The sequence below is a fragment of the Onychostoma macrolepis genome, chromosome 08 (assembly GCF_012432095.1).
Source record: "Onychostoma macrolepis isolate SWU-2019 chromosome 08, ASM1243209v1, whole genome shotgun sequence".
NCBI lineage: Eukaryota > Metazoa > Chordata > Actinopteri > Cypriniformes > Cyprinidae > Onychostoma > Onychostoma macrolepis.
Window position 1 is genome coordinate 16,362,809 of NC_081162.1, and position 17,191 is coordinate 16,379,999.

General features: G+C 39.7%; 1 protein-coding gene across 1 annotated transcript in view; it reads left to right on the forward strand.

Moving 5' to 3' along the window:
* The window catches only part of nol4la (nucleolar protein 4-like a), a 45,052-nt gene that overhangs the window by 9,990 nt on the left and 17,871 nt on the right, over nt 1-17,191 (forward strand). Inside the window, exons 2-4 of the mRNA XM_058784689.1 lie at nt 7,713-7,865; nt 11,456-11,567; nt 13,371-13,480. Of these exons, the coding sequence (XP_058640672.1) occupies nt 7,713-7,865; nt 11,456-11,567; nt 13,371-13,480 (375 nt within the window). The remainder of the gene's footprint in view (nt 1-7,712; nt 7,866-11,455; nt 11,568-13,370; nt 13,481-17,191) is intronic.

The window sequence follows — 17,191 nt, forward strand, 5'->3', positions numbered from 1 at the left end:
GAAGGAAAGTGGGAGAGAGAGGGGGGACGGGACCACGAGCCAGGACTCGAACTCGCCAGAAACGCAACCATGCTATGTGTCACAGTGCTGCCCACAGGCTATCAGATATGATGTACCCACCAGTTATGAATTATTGTTTAGATCTTTAGATTTAGTGATGCATCAAGATGAAAAATCTTGGCTGATGCCGAACAGGACACAAAAAACCATAATGAAAATAATTATTATAATTTTTTTTTTTATATTGCTTGATATTTCAAATAAATATAAATATATAGGATAACTTTTTTTTTAGATTTTCTAGTTTAATGCAGCAGTTAAATCTTTAGTCAACTTGAATTACAGCTCATAAACCCATTTTACTTTGTAATGTGACTTATCTTGGAGTTAAATTTGATGTTAAAGGGTTTGTTCAGAATGAAAATTTGCCCATGTTTTACTCACCCTCAAGCCATCTTAGGTGTATATGACTTTCTTCTTTCAGACGAATCCAATCAAAGTTATATTAAAAATTGTCCTTGCTCCGCCAAGCTTTATAATGGCAGTGAGTGGGTGTTTTCGGCTTGTACGTATGACAGTTAGCGGAAGTGAGAGAAAAGTGATTATAACATTGTAAATATTGATATTTTTCTTACAAAAACACATCGATTCAATACAGGAGGCCTTTATACACCCCCCCAGAGCCATGTGAGGCATGTTTTATTATGGATGGATGCACTTTATTTGACTTTTGGACTGTTGAAAAAAAACACCCACCCACTGCCATTATAAAGCTTGGAAGAGCCAGGACAATTTTTAATATACCTCATATTATATTCGTGGATTCGTCTGAAAGAAGAAAGTCATATACACCTACGATGCCACCTTGCATGACTGAAACATGGGCTAATTTTCATTTTTGGGTGAACCAACCCTTTAAATGAGAAAAAGGGATGGGAATTGATTGGATTGTGAAGAGCAAGAATCAATGCAAGTGCTAAAATAGTGCATACATACTGTAGTTTAACATTATCCAGTAGCTTGCATGGCCTGCATGCAAGTGATGTCAGCAGACAATGTTGTAAAGATTAAGAAGGGAATAAAGAAGGGAATCATTTTTTGGAATAATGAGCACTGGGAATGTGTATTAGGATGCTAAATTGGGTCAATTTTCATTTAATGTTGACTCTAGCAGTTATACAACGATGTTCTGCTTGACTACCAAACATAAAAAACTGCATATCAGACATACAAAAATATTTTTAGGGGAGCACGATCGAGGCCAGAGCTTTATAGTGACAGAATAATGCAGATGACAGTTAATGATCAGTTGTGTCTGGGTAATGTGGGTGCAGGGAGTCAGATGGAGCTCAGGGAAGAGCTGTGCCCGTATGAGGAGCTGAAAGCGTCCGTCACACCCTGTCAGAGAGAGAGAGAGAGAGAGAGAGAGAGAGAGGGGGGAACGAGTGGCTGAATGAGAGGGAGGGTTAGGAATGAGGAAAGAGTGAAGGGAGAGAGAGAAAAGTGTAATATGGATTTAATGGAAGAGCATCGTGAACTTACAGTGGCAGGAAAGGTGGAGAGAGTGGGTCGGAGGATTGAAAAGAGGAGAGGAAAGGAAAGGAGGGATTTCACTTCATCTATCCTTGACCTTCATGCACAAAGATTCACACGCAGCTCCCCTGCCCCGTAACTCTCTTCTAAATCCTTCACCTCCCACTGAGAAAACGGGTCTCAACGATTTGTAGGTTCATACCTTCTGTTGACCTCACAGGGTGGGGATGGGACTTTAAGAGGTGACCTGTTATCAGATTTGCAGCAGGCTGATCTGAATCGCCTGCATTGTTGAAACAGTTCCTCACACACATTTCTGGCACTTCCACTGTAATACAAATATTTCCCCCATTTTCCCTCAAGCATTATATCACTGTAATGTGTTATGGCAGCTTTAACAAACAAAGCAATTCATAAATATACTGCTGGATATTAAGTGTCTAGGTGTCTGATAGCAGACAACACTCAGTTCGCTCTCAATGTAATAAAATTAGCGATGTTGGCTAAGGCTAGAAGCACTGTATCGGTTTATAATAAAAATTTGGTGCATAAGTCATCCTGCACTGTTTGTGCTGTGGACATGAATGATATCTCAAAATGTGTGGTTTTTGCAGAAGAGGTGCAATATATTGCTTTTTAAAGGAATCTTAGAGTTTTTCCTTTGTGGAGGATAAAGAAGGGTGAGAAACAAATCCAGTAAACTACACTGAAGGCAGTCTCCTAGCAATAGCACTAAAAGCCACTTTGAAAGTCCTAGCAACACACTAAAAACACTAAAGGCCGGGACACACCAAGCTGACAGTCGGCCGTTGGCCAGCGGCGGGCCGTCGGCGAGCATCTGTTGGGCTGGTTTGTTTGGTGTGTTCCACATGTCGGCGGCAGTTTGCCCTGTTCAACATCGGGGCCTTCGTTGTGAGTGAGAACTCCGATTGGATGCTCAGTTTAGCGCATGGAGTCAGTCCTTGAGAATTAAAGCGAAAGTGATGAAAACAAGCAAGTAAATGAAGGCGTCACAGACAGAAGGCTGTTCTAATGTTTTGTGATCTTTAACCCAAGCATTCCAATATGTGAATGTTTTCATAACAACATGAGCTGCTTAAAATGAAGAAAGTTTTCAAAATAACTGATATTCAAAGTGGCATGCAAGCGCTGCCTTACGTTGTGTATATCTGCGTATATCCCGTATATACTTGTTTTGGTTTCTCCTTTGGAATGATGAATATATACTCTTGATTGCTGTTCATTCACATTTCTTTAGTTGATCTAAATACTTTTAAAGTTTATGTGTGGGGCAGCAGTGAGGAAAAGTCTAGATCAATGTGATGACATGATCACAGTAATGTTCCACTGACCACTCAAGCTATAAGGTTCAAGCTATTGAGAGTTTTATTTTCAAGAAGCATCTTAGACGTATACGTATCTAATGTGTCCTGTTTGGTGCCATACCGCTCATGTTCAGTTACATTGCTCTAGTCTCTCAGGTCTCCTGTACCTTTTTCACTGTAAATATTTGCTAGGGCTCCTTTTCTCCATCGGCCTATGCATACGTGTGTGTGTGTGTGTGTGTGTGTGTGTGTGTGTGTGTGTGTGACCCAGCTGCCTCCTTTCTCTTGCCCCCTCCCTTCACTGCCCCTGTGTGTGTACGACTGTTCAGAGACTCTCTGTCTCTGTGTGTGTGTGTGTGTGTGTGACTGCCAGAGGGGGGGGGGTCGGGGTGGCCGCTTGCCGAATCAGCCCCTCCAGTCTCCTAGCAACAGAGCTGTTTGGAGCGGGACGGGTGAGAGAGGAAAAGAAAGAGAGAGAAAAGCAGAGAGAAAGAGAATAGGAGGGATAGAGAAGAGGAGAGGGGGATAGAAAAATATGCCACATCTGGAAAAAGCCAAGGCTTGCAGGGTCTCGAGAAAAGAGGGAGACAGATAGAGTTTTAGAAGGGGAAATGCTGATTGCTGCTGCTGACAATTCACAGCGCTTCTTTAAAATGATGAGAGGATGATGAAACCATGCACTTTCAGGCCCAGAAAGCAGCATCTCACACACGCCAGTTCAGCTCTACAGCGGTTTAATGATTAAACACACATGCTGTTGCTCCACGTCGGGAACAAACAGTCAGCTCTACCTGCGAATCTAAACACTGCGCTTTTGTGCTTTGAGGAAGAGTGAGAAAAGAGTGCGTTCACCTGATCAGGGTTAATAACTGAAGCTAAAACTCTCACTGTGTGAGTCATACTTTCTGCTGTCACAATTGCTTACTGTTTATTGTATTAGTAATGTTCAGCCACTTTCAAATTTAAAAAATTATTTTTTCATATTTTTAATACTTGATTCTGATTGGTCGATCGTTGAATTCTGTCAATATATTTAACACTAAACTGTATTATTCACTGTTGTCACAGTCAATTAATTGTGTCGGGTTAGGCCAAGTTAGGCTTTTTAATACTAATTACATTCAGTTAATATATTTGAACACTTAACTGTGTTATTCACCATCGTCACAGTCAATTGATTTCCTAAATAGGTGAAAAATGAAAATTGTGTCATCATTTACTCACGCTCACATTGTTCCGTATGACTTTGTTTCCTCAGAGAAAACATTTTAATGCAAAACATCCAGATATTTCAATAATTTTACAGTAAAACCGTGGCGGATACACTGCTCTTCTGCACTTCACACTCCAGGCCACTAGGTTGTAGAAATCCACCTTTTTACGCTTGTGCATTAAAACAGTAGACAAAGCAGGTGACCATTTCTATCATCTAGTAATGGGGTGGAGTTATTTGGATTGGAAATGGCAAGGGTGAGTAAATTGGAAAGGGTGAGTAAACTAACTTTTTGGGGAGGAACTGTTCCTGTTTACAGTAAATAAATAGTCAGCCATTCACTCTGCAGGCTCTTTTCTCATATAATAAAAATTAAACTGAAATTAGCCTTGTAATAAAACAGATGATGTACAGTTAGTCAGTCATTATTGCAAAATAAACCACTTAGGGAAATATCAGATCCTATTGGGATTTATTTTGCGATCCGATTTAAATGTGATGTGTTGTTTCTATTGCACACACTGCAATTCAGTGAACTTTACACTGAACTGGCCCATATTTGGATCTATGTGGGTGCAGTACGGCGTCACCGTGTGTCGGGTTTGGCCCAAGTTAGGCCTTGGGTAGAGCTGAACAGATCACCCTGATCCTGCTGGCCTACTTTAGTCACCCACACACTTGTGTCCCAGACTGTGATGTGCCCTCAGATTGGGGAAAGGGGCGGGGGATAGAGGAAATGTTTGTGTCTGTGAGCGCATGTGTGAAGGCAACTGGAATGGAGCAATCGAGCTGAGATGGAGATGTTTGTAGGACAGAGAGAGTCAAACACACACAGTCCTCCCCCCACGGCTGTAGCCGAGGCTTTTTCTCAAAGGTATTGCAAGAGCCTGTGTCTGGTGTCCTAGAGGGACCATTTCTAGAATATTCTCTGGTAGACAGAGAGCAGGAGGATTTCTGCATAGGTGTGGCACGGTCACCTCGTGACCGAGATCATGAAAACCAGGTTGATGCATGTTTGACTGATCATGGCATAATAAGAGTGATAATTATGACAAGAGGAGGGAACGCATGCATGAGCCGGACGGATGGAGAGGGCCGGATTAAAGCGAGCCCGCTCTATGCGCTGGTTTTAGTTGCCATGGCAACTTTCATTACCTGGCACTTGGGAAAGGGGGAGCGAGAGAAAGAGGGAGAGAGGGAAGATGGAGCGGGACAGGAGAAAAAAGGAAAGGAGAGCAGCAGAAAGAGAGAAAAAAGGAAGATGTATTGAGGAAAAGGTGACAGAGAAAGCAAAACAAGTGGAGAAAAGAGGGAAAGAAAACGTCAGGCCCTCTGGGAATCAAAGTAGAAACGTGTAGTTAAAGAATGAGGGAAAGAAATTAAGTGAAGAGGAAGGAGAGTGACTGCTACTTCCTTCTTTTACACCACACCTGCAGTTGTGTGTGTTAAAAATTAATCTAGTAACACAACGAAAGAAACTATTACTGAAGAATAGAAAAGATGTTTGTGAGAGTGTAATTTTTAAATGTTAAAATAAATAACCAAAATAAAATCCAATTTAATATTAAAATAATCAAGTTCATTATACAGAGGTGAGCTATTAGTAAAAAAAAATCCCCCCAAAAAGTGTATAGTAGCTCTGTGGGACTCAAGAATATCCTGGCAAAGCAAGAGCAGCTGAACCAATGGTGTGATTATGGGGCGGGGCTACCTGCTTGTTTGACCAGTGAAAGAGAAGAGGAGTGTTCCAGAAACCTGTTTGAAAACAGTACTTTGCCATTCCATTTTGTTGATGCTAGTGGCACAACAATTACACATTTCACATTTAAAAGAAGTTAAATAAGTTACAGTTACTATGGAAAACGATGTGTCAAGTAAAGCCGAGAAAGAAATAATAAGAGAAAAAGGTGTGAAAGCAACAAGGAACAGGTGACATCGGGCCTGTGTGGGACTGGGGGACTAAGAAGGTTGTCTCAGCGAGCAGAGTTCCGGCAGGTGTCACATGACCCGCTGCCCTGCACACCTGCCCGAGTGCGCTGCCAGTTGCCATAGCGACAGGGTCAGCTTTATGGAAAGCAGGGTTGAAGGTGGCGATGATGGGAGCTGGGGCTGGTTGTGTGTGTGTCTGTGGTGAAGAAAGCAGTTATTTTTAAAATGCTGCAGGAAAGTGTTCAAAAACCACACCGTATTTCTCTCACACACAAATCTAAACAGTGGATATATTCTGTAACAAACCCCTTGAGCTGTGAACGACTTAATATTAGATTCAGATCAATGATCGTCTGAATAATACACTGCACAAAGAGACTCTCTTAGCCTTATACATAGCCACCATAACCTCGGGGCGGTACCCATAAAGCCCTGTAGCACAGACGCTGTTTAAGTGACTGAGATCAGCATAAATGTGGAGAATGCAATTCAGAAATCCAAATAATGTATGAGCTGAAAAGATTTGTGCCCATAAAGATGCCAGTCTGTGGACTGGTGCAGGCAGAGTTCAGCTGGTTGCTGTGTCATTACTGCTGTCAGAGGCCTTTGAGCCTGTCAGAGTCATTCTTACTCCCGAAGTCTAATTCTGCCAAAGCAGACTACAGTTTACTGGTCTAAAACACAGACAGAATTGCTTTGCAGCTGAAATTGTGTAATGGGGATTTTTTTGGAGCAAATTTATGGTTTAGGACTTTCACGGATTGTAGGTTTTTACACTTATTGTCATTTTACATCAGGGCTAATATTGCGAGCTGCTTCACAAGAGACAAACTATCATAAACTAAACAGCACTTACCTCATTGAATATTCATGAGCTTTGTACAGTCGCAGAAACTTCACATACTGTTTAGTGGCATTGTTTGAGAGAAAAATGAAAATGTCGAACAAATGCAATGGGAGTGAAGATGAGAATATGTTGTTTGTTTTTGTACAGAGCTGTTATTTGAACAATCAGTGTTACTGACCTCATGAATATGCAAATAGGAACATTAACCCAGGGTCTGCAAATGTACAGTGGGAAATCTAGAAACCTGAATTGAAACCCAGTAATACCCATTTGCGGTGGTTGTGAAAAGCCTAATAAAGTATGAGTGATAGGCCGTGTTCACACTGCAAGCCTTTGGGGCCGTTCACACAGAATGCGTGTTTCCATTCCTCTACGCTTCTTTTCCATTGCGTGTCTATGTAAACACACTAGACAGATGTGTTTCACCATTGCGCTTACGTTGTGGTGCTCAAGTTAAAGTAAGTTCAACTTTTAAAAAACACATCTTGAATATATTTCCCCATTCCACTGCCTGCATCTCATGTTTTTGTGAAAGGCCCCTTGGTGCTCAATTCTGATTTATAGCTCAGGTCAGGTTTTTTTGTTTGGCTTTTAGCATTATTTTTTAAATATGGCCAATATCACATTTGAGTGTGAACTGGTGAACTGAAATAACCCGCATGTGCAAAAGAACAATAACAAAGATGGCACTCAGAAAGCTGGCCCAAATCAGAATCAGAAAGATAAGATTCCATGTGGTTTGTGCTGTTCACTCTTCACTCTTCAAAAGGCCATTTTGGCCTGTATTCTAAACGTAGCCATACTTTTTAAATGCTGACCTTTCTTCTCTTTTTCATAATCACATTTTCTCTCTGTCTCTCTGCAGTGTTCAGATGGAGGGGCAGCCCAGGACAGCTCTTTGAAGCGGGTTGCTGTGGTGGAGGATTTTTTTGATATCATCTATGCCATGCACGTCGAGATGGGGGCAGATCCCGGACGAGCACCCAAACACGCCGGCCAGAAAAAGACCTATAAGGCGGTGAGCAATCATTCAGTCCATAAAAAATAGCGAAAGCGCTTTACTCTTGCTATAAAAGAACATGCAGCATAGTCTTCCTGTGCAGCAATGTGCAAAAATCCCCTCTGTTTCTATTCTTACGACCACACAGGCAACTCTAAAATAGAACATCTGAACAACTATAATGAGTGGAGGCTGTTGCTGGGGCAACAGCAGCCATTTTGAAACACCTGTTGAGCCATTATAGACTATAAAGCAACGTCTAAACTTTAGATAAAATAACATTTTGTGGATTTACTCTTTGGGTTTTTAATGCTGTAATGCACTAATGCATGCTAGCGATGCTGGCCAGCTTTTTCCGATTCGCACCCACCCACGTATGTGAAAAACAAACCAATGCAATCTAAAATCTTTTTAAACCTGAACTTGTCTGACCCACCGATGTAAGTCAACATCACTACCTCTCAAACTGTCAAACATGACAAGACCCAAGTGACAAGTATTGCATCATGGTACTTATATAAAGCTGCCTGGCTCGCCAAGCCCAGAGGAAAATTGTATTGCTCAGAGTTTGCCCTTTTCGTGAATCAGGACTGACTTCTTTTTTCTTTATTTTTTTACCGAAATCATAGTTTTTATCAGGAAAAAATAATATTGAGATATTGAATCCTCTTCATATTGAAATCTCTGACTTTGATAGCAGACTTAGGAAATATGTGCACAGTTTCTTACTTTGCAGAGATCTTTTCTGAAACTCAGAGATTCATGTGATATGATTTTTCAGGAGAAGCAGAAGATCCTTAATTTACTGTATAGGAAAAGCAATTTATTTAATATCTCAGAGATCTCGTTTGTGATTTTTCGTCGCTATGGTAGGACTACAAAATGATCATAGCCACAGACAGTGGATTTCATTTTGGACTGATATCCAGCTGCGTTTTAAGTTGCCCAAACTGCAGGTATGAGTCAACCTGTGCATCACCTTGGCAAACCTTTTGTCTCCAGTGTACCTCTCTATTTTCCGTCATATTCTTTCTTTCTCTGACTGTCTGAGAAGTCTGAGAGGTCTGGAATACTTAAGTGTCAGACAGAGTTTTTGTATGATATTCAGTGGAGAAAAAGCACTGACCATTTTTGGTTTACTTCAATACAACTCTGTCCAATTTCTTTTCTACTGGTACCCATAATAACGAGTGCTTCTCAACCACTATTCTTAGTTGTAAAGAGAGTTGTGTCTGTGTGTGTGTGACTCACCTCTCCTTTATCTGAGACACTGGTGAATGAAGTAGGAGGAACAAACATAAATGAGTTAGCGACTGAATCTGAGGGACCAAATACACTCACACTGAACTGTCATGCAACACTGGGAGAGGGATTTCATATCACATGCCTTTATTCTTGTGCAGTGTAATTTCTCTATCAGGCTTCACTGGAGTGTTTTGTGTAGTGTGTAATTATAAATAGACTATTATGTTTCTTAACACATACATTCAGCATATGTGTTATTGAGTTATTGTGTTTCTTATTATTTGATAATGAGGGAGGGAGAAAGTCGATATGAAGTACAACCTAATGCAGAATTTAGAATCTGATCCAATTAAATCAGAACACACAGGCTAGACTTAACATATATTCCTCTAGAAGTAGGTAGGGGTGTAAGTGTGTACCGAGTATGCTTGATTATGCTCCCCTGTGCTGTGATTCCTTGGTGTGTGCAAGCAGGTGTCGGGTTCCAGCCCCCACTAAGCTCTGTGCTAATCACCTAATTAAAGCAATTAACTCTCTGATAGCCATGTTGTTGACATTTGGCACACATTGAACCTCTCCAAAACTGCTGGACTGTCAGACAAGTAAAGATCAGTGCACTCTTAAGTTCTCACCCGATTGGCTGTGACCTTCAGAAATCAGCTGTGATTGGCTTTATTTGCTCTGGTTGAACTGACTTTCATTGGCTGTTTCCAGCTGCAACTGACTCTGATTGGTGGTGTCCAGAATCATTCTACAGTTTTACATGCATGGCCCTGTCCCAAATGCCCGTGACTCAAGATTGTCCAAAGTTATTACAGATTAATATATACATTAATTGTTTTGATTAAATAAAATATTATACAACCTAAAATAATTATACAAAGTATTTATTATATTTATTGTAATATTTATTTATAAATTAAATATTAATGAATTGATATTAATTATTTTGATTATATATTACCATATAATCTAAATTAATAATACATCTTATTAATTATTAATTAATAATATTTATTAAATTTATTGTAATATTTTAAGAGGGACTGATGATAATAATAATAATAATAATGTAATTGCATGATTAATTACTGAAAAATTAATTAGTTTGATTATATATTGTAATACATAATCTAAAACCATTGTTCCAATTAGTATTATTATTAGTAGTAGTAGTATAATTATTATTATTAACAACAACAATAGTAATAATAATATTTAATATGATGTAGGTAACCCCTCATGCACTTTCAGATATGAATATAAATCAGCTCTAGATAATTACTGTGACTACAGAAAAGACAAAAAAAAAAAAAAAAAATCAAGATCACCCTTCCTGTTCTGACCCACTACCCTTTCATAATGCTCCTGTCTGGATGCTGCCCTCTAGTGGTGGCATGACAGGACTGCAATGGTGTTGTATTGTGATTGCGACCACTGAAGGGGCACCTATCACACCATTACCTGAAATTCTATGCATTACTTTTTTGTCTTTTTATTATAAAATTAAATGCATTTCTGTGGCTCATACTGGACCTCAGCTTGTTCTCTCGAAGGAGAGAGGGGGAGAGGGGGAGGGGGATGGGGGGCATTCATTGCTTTGGACACAGACAAAAAAAGGGAGCACCCCCATTACTAAAGATGCAAAAGATGTTTGTGTATCTGTGTTTTGGGTGTGTGCGGGGGTGGCAGGGGCTGCGCAATGTCCTTGGGGCAACGTTCACCTCCTCTCCTCAGCCAGTGCCCTGGAGAGCCCTGCTGTCAGGTCTCATAGCACGAGCAGCCCACAGAGACCAGCCCTGCCAGCCTGGGAGGAGGGGGCAGTCTGGGAGCATGGCATTCTGGGAGGTGAGGTTTTCCCTGTGTGGCCTTTTCCCTCTGTGCCGCCTAAGGGGGGGAGGGTGGTGGGCCTGCCATTCCTACTGCTCCATCACCCTCTCTGTGTGAAGGTCGCACACAGAAAGCCTGCAGGAGAAGAAAGCAAGAGCAAAAGAGAGATGAAACAGCGACAGAAAGAGACCAGAAAAGAGAGGAACAGGAAAAGAAAACGGAGGCGTTGCAAATGAGACATGAGTTTGTATATTTTTGTGTAGCATTTATGTTGTCCCTAGTAGGAAAATGAATGTTCCTGAAAACTAGTATGCTGCCTTGCTCCCAACACCCCACAAAAGCAGCTGCCTTCTAAGTGAACAGCCTTCATGTTGCAGGCACACTTATTATGTATTTAAATGTATCCTCAGTAGGCAGATCAGAACACAATAAACTATTTTTGTCATTATGCTCCCTCGTTTCAGCTTTACAGTTTGTTTAATCTCCCCCAAAATGTTTGCTGACTCCTTTCCACTCTCTCTTTTGGTTGTCAGATTGCAGAGACCTACGCATTTCTTCCACGTGAGGCGGTGACCCGTTTCTTGATGAGCTGTGGAGAATGCCAGAAAAGGATGCACATCAACCCCAGCACAGCGGAGTTCAAAGGTCAGACGCCATCCTTGAAATTTCATGTCTAAATTTGCCATTTTTAATGGTTTTGAACTGTGCACACGAATATGTACCGCTTAGTAAATTGCTTGTTTTTGTTCATTTTATCATTAATTAAAGTTTTGGGAGTGCATTGCCCTTTAGCGGTAATTAGGAAGACAAGATTTCCAAAATCTTCATTAAAGTCAGACTCTTTTTGATGAGCCACAGAGGCAAGACTAAAATTGTGCGCTTCTACGGGCCCCTCGTAATTAATGCATGGATAATCCGACCCACGCACTTCCTACAGTAAACATCAGATTAACGAAAAAAAGAATGAAAAATAATGCTAAAGGAAAAACACAAGCAATCCTTCAAGACATGACATAGCAGACGCTCATGTGATGACCTTCAAATATGCCTTCTGTCTGGATATTTGCATCATTTAATTCAGAGACAGTAGTGCTGTTACAAGTGAAACTGCCTTATTATTATCGTAGTGTTTTATGACTTATTAAATCAGCAGCACAGCGATAAGCACCTTTACTTGAACATGAATCAGAAGGGATTTGTAGAGATCTGGTCATTTTCCTACAGCTGAGATATATGCTTTAAGTCAGCTATCTGCGCAGACGTGACGTCGGTCTGCCATTAGTCACAGGCTGATGTGACTAATTCACACTGCCACAGATGAGCTTGATTTCTATGAACAAATATAACTGAAATGAGCTGGAAAACATATCATTCACAAATGTGTTAGCTAATTCACATTCACTAAAAAGTTTTTGTATTTGCAAACAGCAATTCACTAACTCATAACGTAATTCATGTTTACAAAATACGATTTGCAAATGCAAAACTGTGCATTTGGAGAGAATGAATGTTAAACAAACTTTGAATAGTGAATTAGCTGATCATCTCCTGCCTGCAGGGGTTTTGAAGGGTTGCGTCATCCCTGCTTTCTAAAGCAGTTTATAGAATAAAAATTTGCTATTTGAGCTGTTCACGCTATATAGCGGCTGGGAACCCTGCAGAGTCAGAAGATCTGTGTCCAAACAAAAGCCTGTCTGCGTGTATTGTGTTTGATTTTAACAAAGACCCAAGGGGATTCAGCAGGGCCTTTTGGAGCTTCGTTTCAAGAGCGCCTTCTAGAGGACCAAACTGAGTCATGCACACTACTGAGAATAGGATTGAGTGAAACTATTATGGCCTTCAATTTAAACAATTACTTGTAGGACATGCATAAAAGGAGACTTATGAATTAGACACAAATCTTCATAAGTAATACGCTTTTTTACCGTTCCATTTTGGGGTTAGCAAGGTTTTGTTTTTCTTGTTTAAAAAAAAAATTATAATAATACTTACATCCAGCTAGAATGCATTAAATTGATCAGAAGTGACAGTAAATGCATGTAGAATGTTTTAAAAGATTTCCATTTAAAATAAATACTATTCTTTTGAACAAAATGTATCTTGGTTTCCACAAAAATATGAAGAATCATGAATAAGAAGAAATATGAATAAATGTTTCTTTAGCAATAAATCAGCATGTTAGAATATTTCTGTAGGATCATGTGACACTAAGGGCTTAAGAAATGGCAGCTGTAAATGCATCTTTGTATCACTAGTATAAATTACATTTTAAAACAGAAAACAGGTATTTTATAATATTTCTGTTTTTACATGCATTTTCATCAAATAAATGGTGAGCATAAGAGATGGCTTTCAAAAGCATAAACAATCTTACAGTCCTCATACTTTTGAACAGTAGTGTAAACAATCAGTCAATGTGAACTTTCATTTGTTGTTTTTCACCCACAGAGAACGACCGGCCCACCTCTCTGGTCCCAGACCTCATCGATTACAACATGCCTCTGACTGCCACCTATCTAAAACAGATGAAACTACAGTGCATGAACACCAATGAGCAGGTAGGCAGAAGCCACGCAAGAGAGTGAGAGGTACAAGAGCATGGAGCTGCTTTGTTTTAGAATTCATGAAAATGTCAATTTGTTTTTTAATCATATAGTTTGAAGTTAAAATAATTTTGTGTTGAAGTGTTGCTTCCAGTCTGTGAGTTTGCTGACAGCTCCTAAACCTGACTTTTAGAGACAATATATGATGCTAAATATGCCTCAGTATCTGGGCAAAGAATTTAATGTAAAAGTCACCCAGCTCAAAGGAACTGCGACAAGACCTTATGGTGCAATGTATGGTTGTCAAGGTAAACTCTTATAGACATGGTTGCCTCAGCAACAGTGTATGTGATGCCTGGAATAGCAAGAGCTGGATGTGTCTGTGGGTCACTGTGCTATATAAATGGGGTGATGGTAAATACACAACTCCCATCCTTGTGAAAGACAGTTCCTTGTAGCACTGAAATACACTGGAGTACATTGATGTAATTGTATGGCTGAAAGCAAAGAGCATGTATGTAGAATATCTGTAGAATAGCTAAAGATACACCAGGGAACATCACTGGGTAAAATGCATTTACAGATCTCTGAAAAGCTGTCAAGATTTTTCTTTTCCAGGATCACTTTAACTCATGTCTGCATCTCATCTCATATCACAACATAGTATAAATGACAGTGCAGTTAAGAAAGCTTGCTAATATTGCATGCAATGCGTGAAATGTACAGAAGTAAGTCTAAAGGGCATTTTATAAGCATGTCACAGGTACATGCTTATAAAATGCCCTTTAGACTTACCTCTTACATTACCCTTGTCCAGCTTCACTGAATCTGACCTTAGGTTAGAGACATCAAGCGAGCTGGAGAAACAGAAAAGACTTCATAACAGGCCTGAATTAATATTTTATTTTTTTATTTTTTTTAAGGAATATTATAAATACATTAAGGAATATTTTATTTAAATATAACATGCTGTTTGGCGTTTAAATGTGTTTGAATAGGCAGTTCTTATTATTTTTATTTTTTATGAACCAAGCCTGATAACGGCATTAAACACTCCTATACCAGTAGGAATATAGGTGGGTAGGTACAGTATATACTAGTAGGTATCCTACAGGCCTGTGGGTAGGGGGCGCTCTTGTACCACTCTCCATGAAATAAAAATAATCTGTACAATTTGTTGCATTGTTCCTGAGCAGGAAAAGACAAGACATTTCTGGGAGGTTAGCTGAACAACATGTGACTTTATCTAGGATTGTTATATTTGTTGAAAGCTATCTGTCCTCCATGTTCAAAATAAGACACAATTTGATGTAAAATATGTAAATAAGTATATGTAAAAATGAGATGTAAAAACTGACAGCACTATTATTTCTCTTCATGTCACGTGGCAACCAATCAGATAGTGCTTCTTTTTTTATGTAATTCACCAAACTATAGGATGTGTTCTGGGATCAACATTCCTATCAACCAATGAGATTTCAGGGCTAAAGTTAGGAATAGGGCTGCAGTATGGGCTCAAACAACATTCTCATGAACAAATAATTTCTCTCAGATTATAGGTTATGGTTATGGTTAGAGAAGTCTTACCTTCTCACAGCACACCACACAGCACACAGCCGTCTGTTGTTCAGTGACTGGTTGATGCATATTGCACTTTCTCCATCTGGCATGCTCAGTTTTAATTGGCTGGATTTACGCAACTTCTGGAGTGGGGTCACACAGGATTTTTTTGTTAGTCCTTCAGGAAACAAAGGTGCTGTGCTGATACAATGAATGCTGTTGAGGATAAAATAATCACTGGATTTGTCAAAGTTTGCAAATTTAGTGACATGAAATTTGTAGAAGATACTCAGACGTTTGTTTGAGGCACTTTGTAACAAGTAAACTAGATATTCCCATAGAGCACAATTGTATGTTATTATTATTATTATTATTATTTTTCGGAGCTACACTGCTGTTCAAAAGTTTGTGCTGGGTAAGGTTTCTTTTATGTTTTTGAAAGAAGTCTCTTATGCTCACCAAGGCTGCATTTATTTGATCAAAAATACAGTAAAAATGGTAATATTGTGAAATATTATTACAGCTTAAAATAACTGATTTCTCTTTTGGTAAATTTTAAAATGTAATTTATTCCTGTGATGCAAAGCTGAATTTTCACCAGCCATAACTCCAGTCTTTACTATCACATGATTTGCTGCTCAAGAAACATTTCTTCTTCTTTTTTTGAAAACAGTTGTGCTGCCATGATAACTTTTCTTCTGGATTCTTTGATGAATAAGAATTTCAAAAGAACAGCATTTATTGAAATATAATGTTTCAATGTAAGAGTCTTTCTGTTACTTTTGATCAATTTAATGCGTCCTATTAGTATTAATTTCTCATATAAAAAAAACTTACTGATCCCAAACGAGTGAATGGTAGTTTATGTCTTTCTCTTCTGTGCCTTTACCTGCATCATCTTTTCTTGTCCCTGTCTTTTTCCCTCTCTTTCTCATTGCTTGTGTTACTGATGCTCCACTTAGTACCTAATGGAGTCAGCACCGCACACATCAGCCCTCTAAACAAACCTCAGAGGAACCAAATTTCTCACAGGACCAATCTATGAATCCCATGTATCCATGTTTACAGTATGCGCATGTGTGTATGTTTGCACATGCATATTTTTTGGTTCACAGCTGTACAGGACAGTGTCAAATCACATTTACAAATGAACATTTGTCATGCTCGATGAATCTGTTATGTTAAATCAGTTCATTTGCAACCATTAGCTCTTCTGTGGGGTCCCAGGATGTTTTGTGTCAGACCTCTTTCCTGTTAGCAGTGCATTGCTGAAAAGGGGAAGTGATCCTGTGAGTGTTTTACTTGGAGAGACAATTCAGTGACAGTTTGGAGCTGAAATCATAGCGACTTTTCTTCTCTCTCACGCACGTCTCCATCTACACACCTGCATTTCTCACCTTCTGTTGAGCTCCACTGATGATTACATTCTTCCAGCCCTCTACTCTTCAGGCTACCATGGAAACAATAAACACGGAATCAGGGACACATCCTGTAGTGCGGAGTCCGGATTTGTTTATTTGTATGTGTCTGCGGGAAGAGAAAGATTCTTGGTAATGTGATGCTAAATAAATTGAGCTTATTAGGAATGTGCTTTTAATTATCAGGGCAAGTTCAAGTATTTTAATGAATAAAGCTGAGAATAGAGTAGTTTAATGCCCAGGTGCTTGAGGGTCTTTCAGAGAAACAAGGAGATGAATTAAATTCCACGTTCAGGGTGTATTAGTGCAGAGGGGGATGTTTGGATAGTGAAATGAGGGTTTTGTTTGTGCTAAAAATGAGGAAGTGGCACACACGGGTGGGGGTGGATGCTAGTCTTTAACGCAGCGGCTACAAGATTATCATTGGTATTGTGAGGGTTTGATCTGAGCAGATGGGTGGCACAGGGTGTATTATGGGTTTTTCTGGACCGGTTGGGGAGGGGAGGCGATGAAGAAAACGTTGGTGCTAACTTTACCAGAAACACTAGAACCTGCTGTAAATCACGGTGAACTTTCTCACAGCTTCATTGTCATGACAACAGCGGAGGTAGAGAGGTGTGTTCACACCTATAGCATAGGTGAAGGCAAGGGTCACGACGTGATTTGCTATGCCTTCAGCCTGCTAAACATGGACCAGCGCTTATTCTGACATACACACTGTGTCAGCATGCATAGATGATGGAGATCA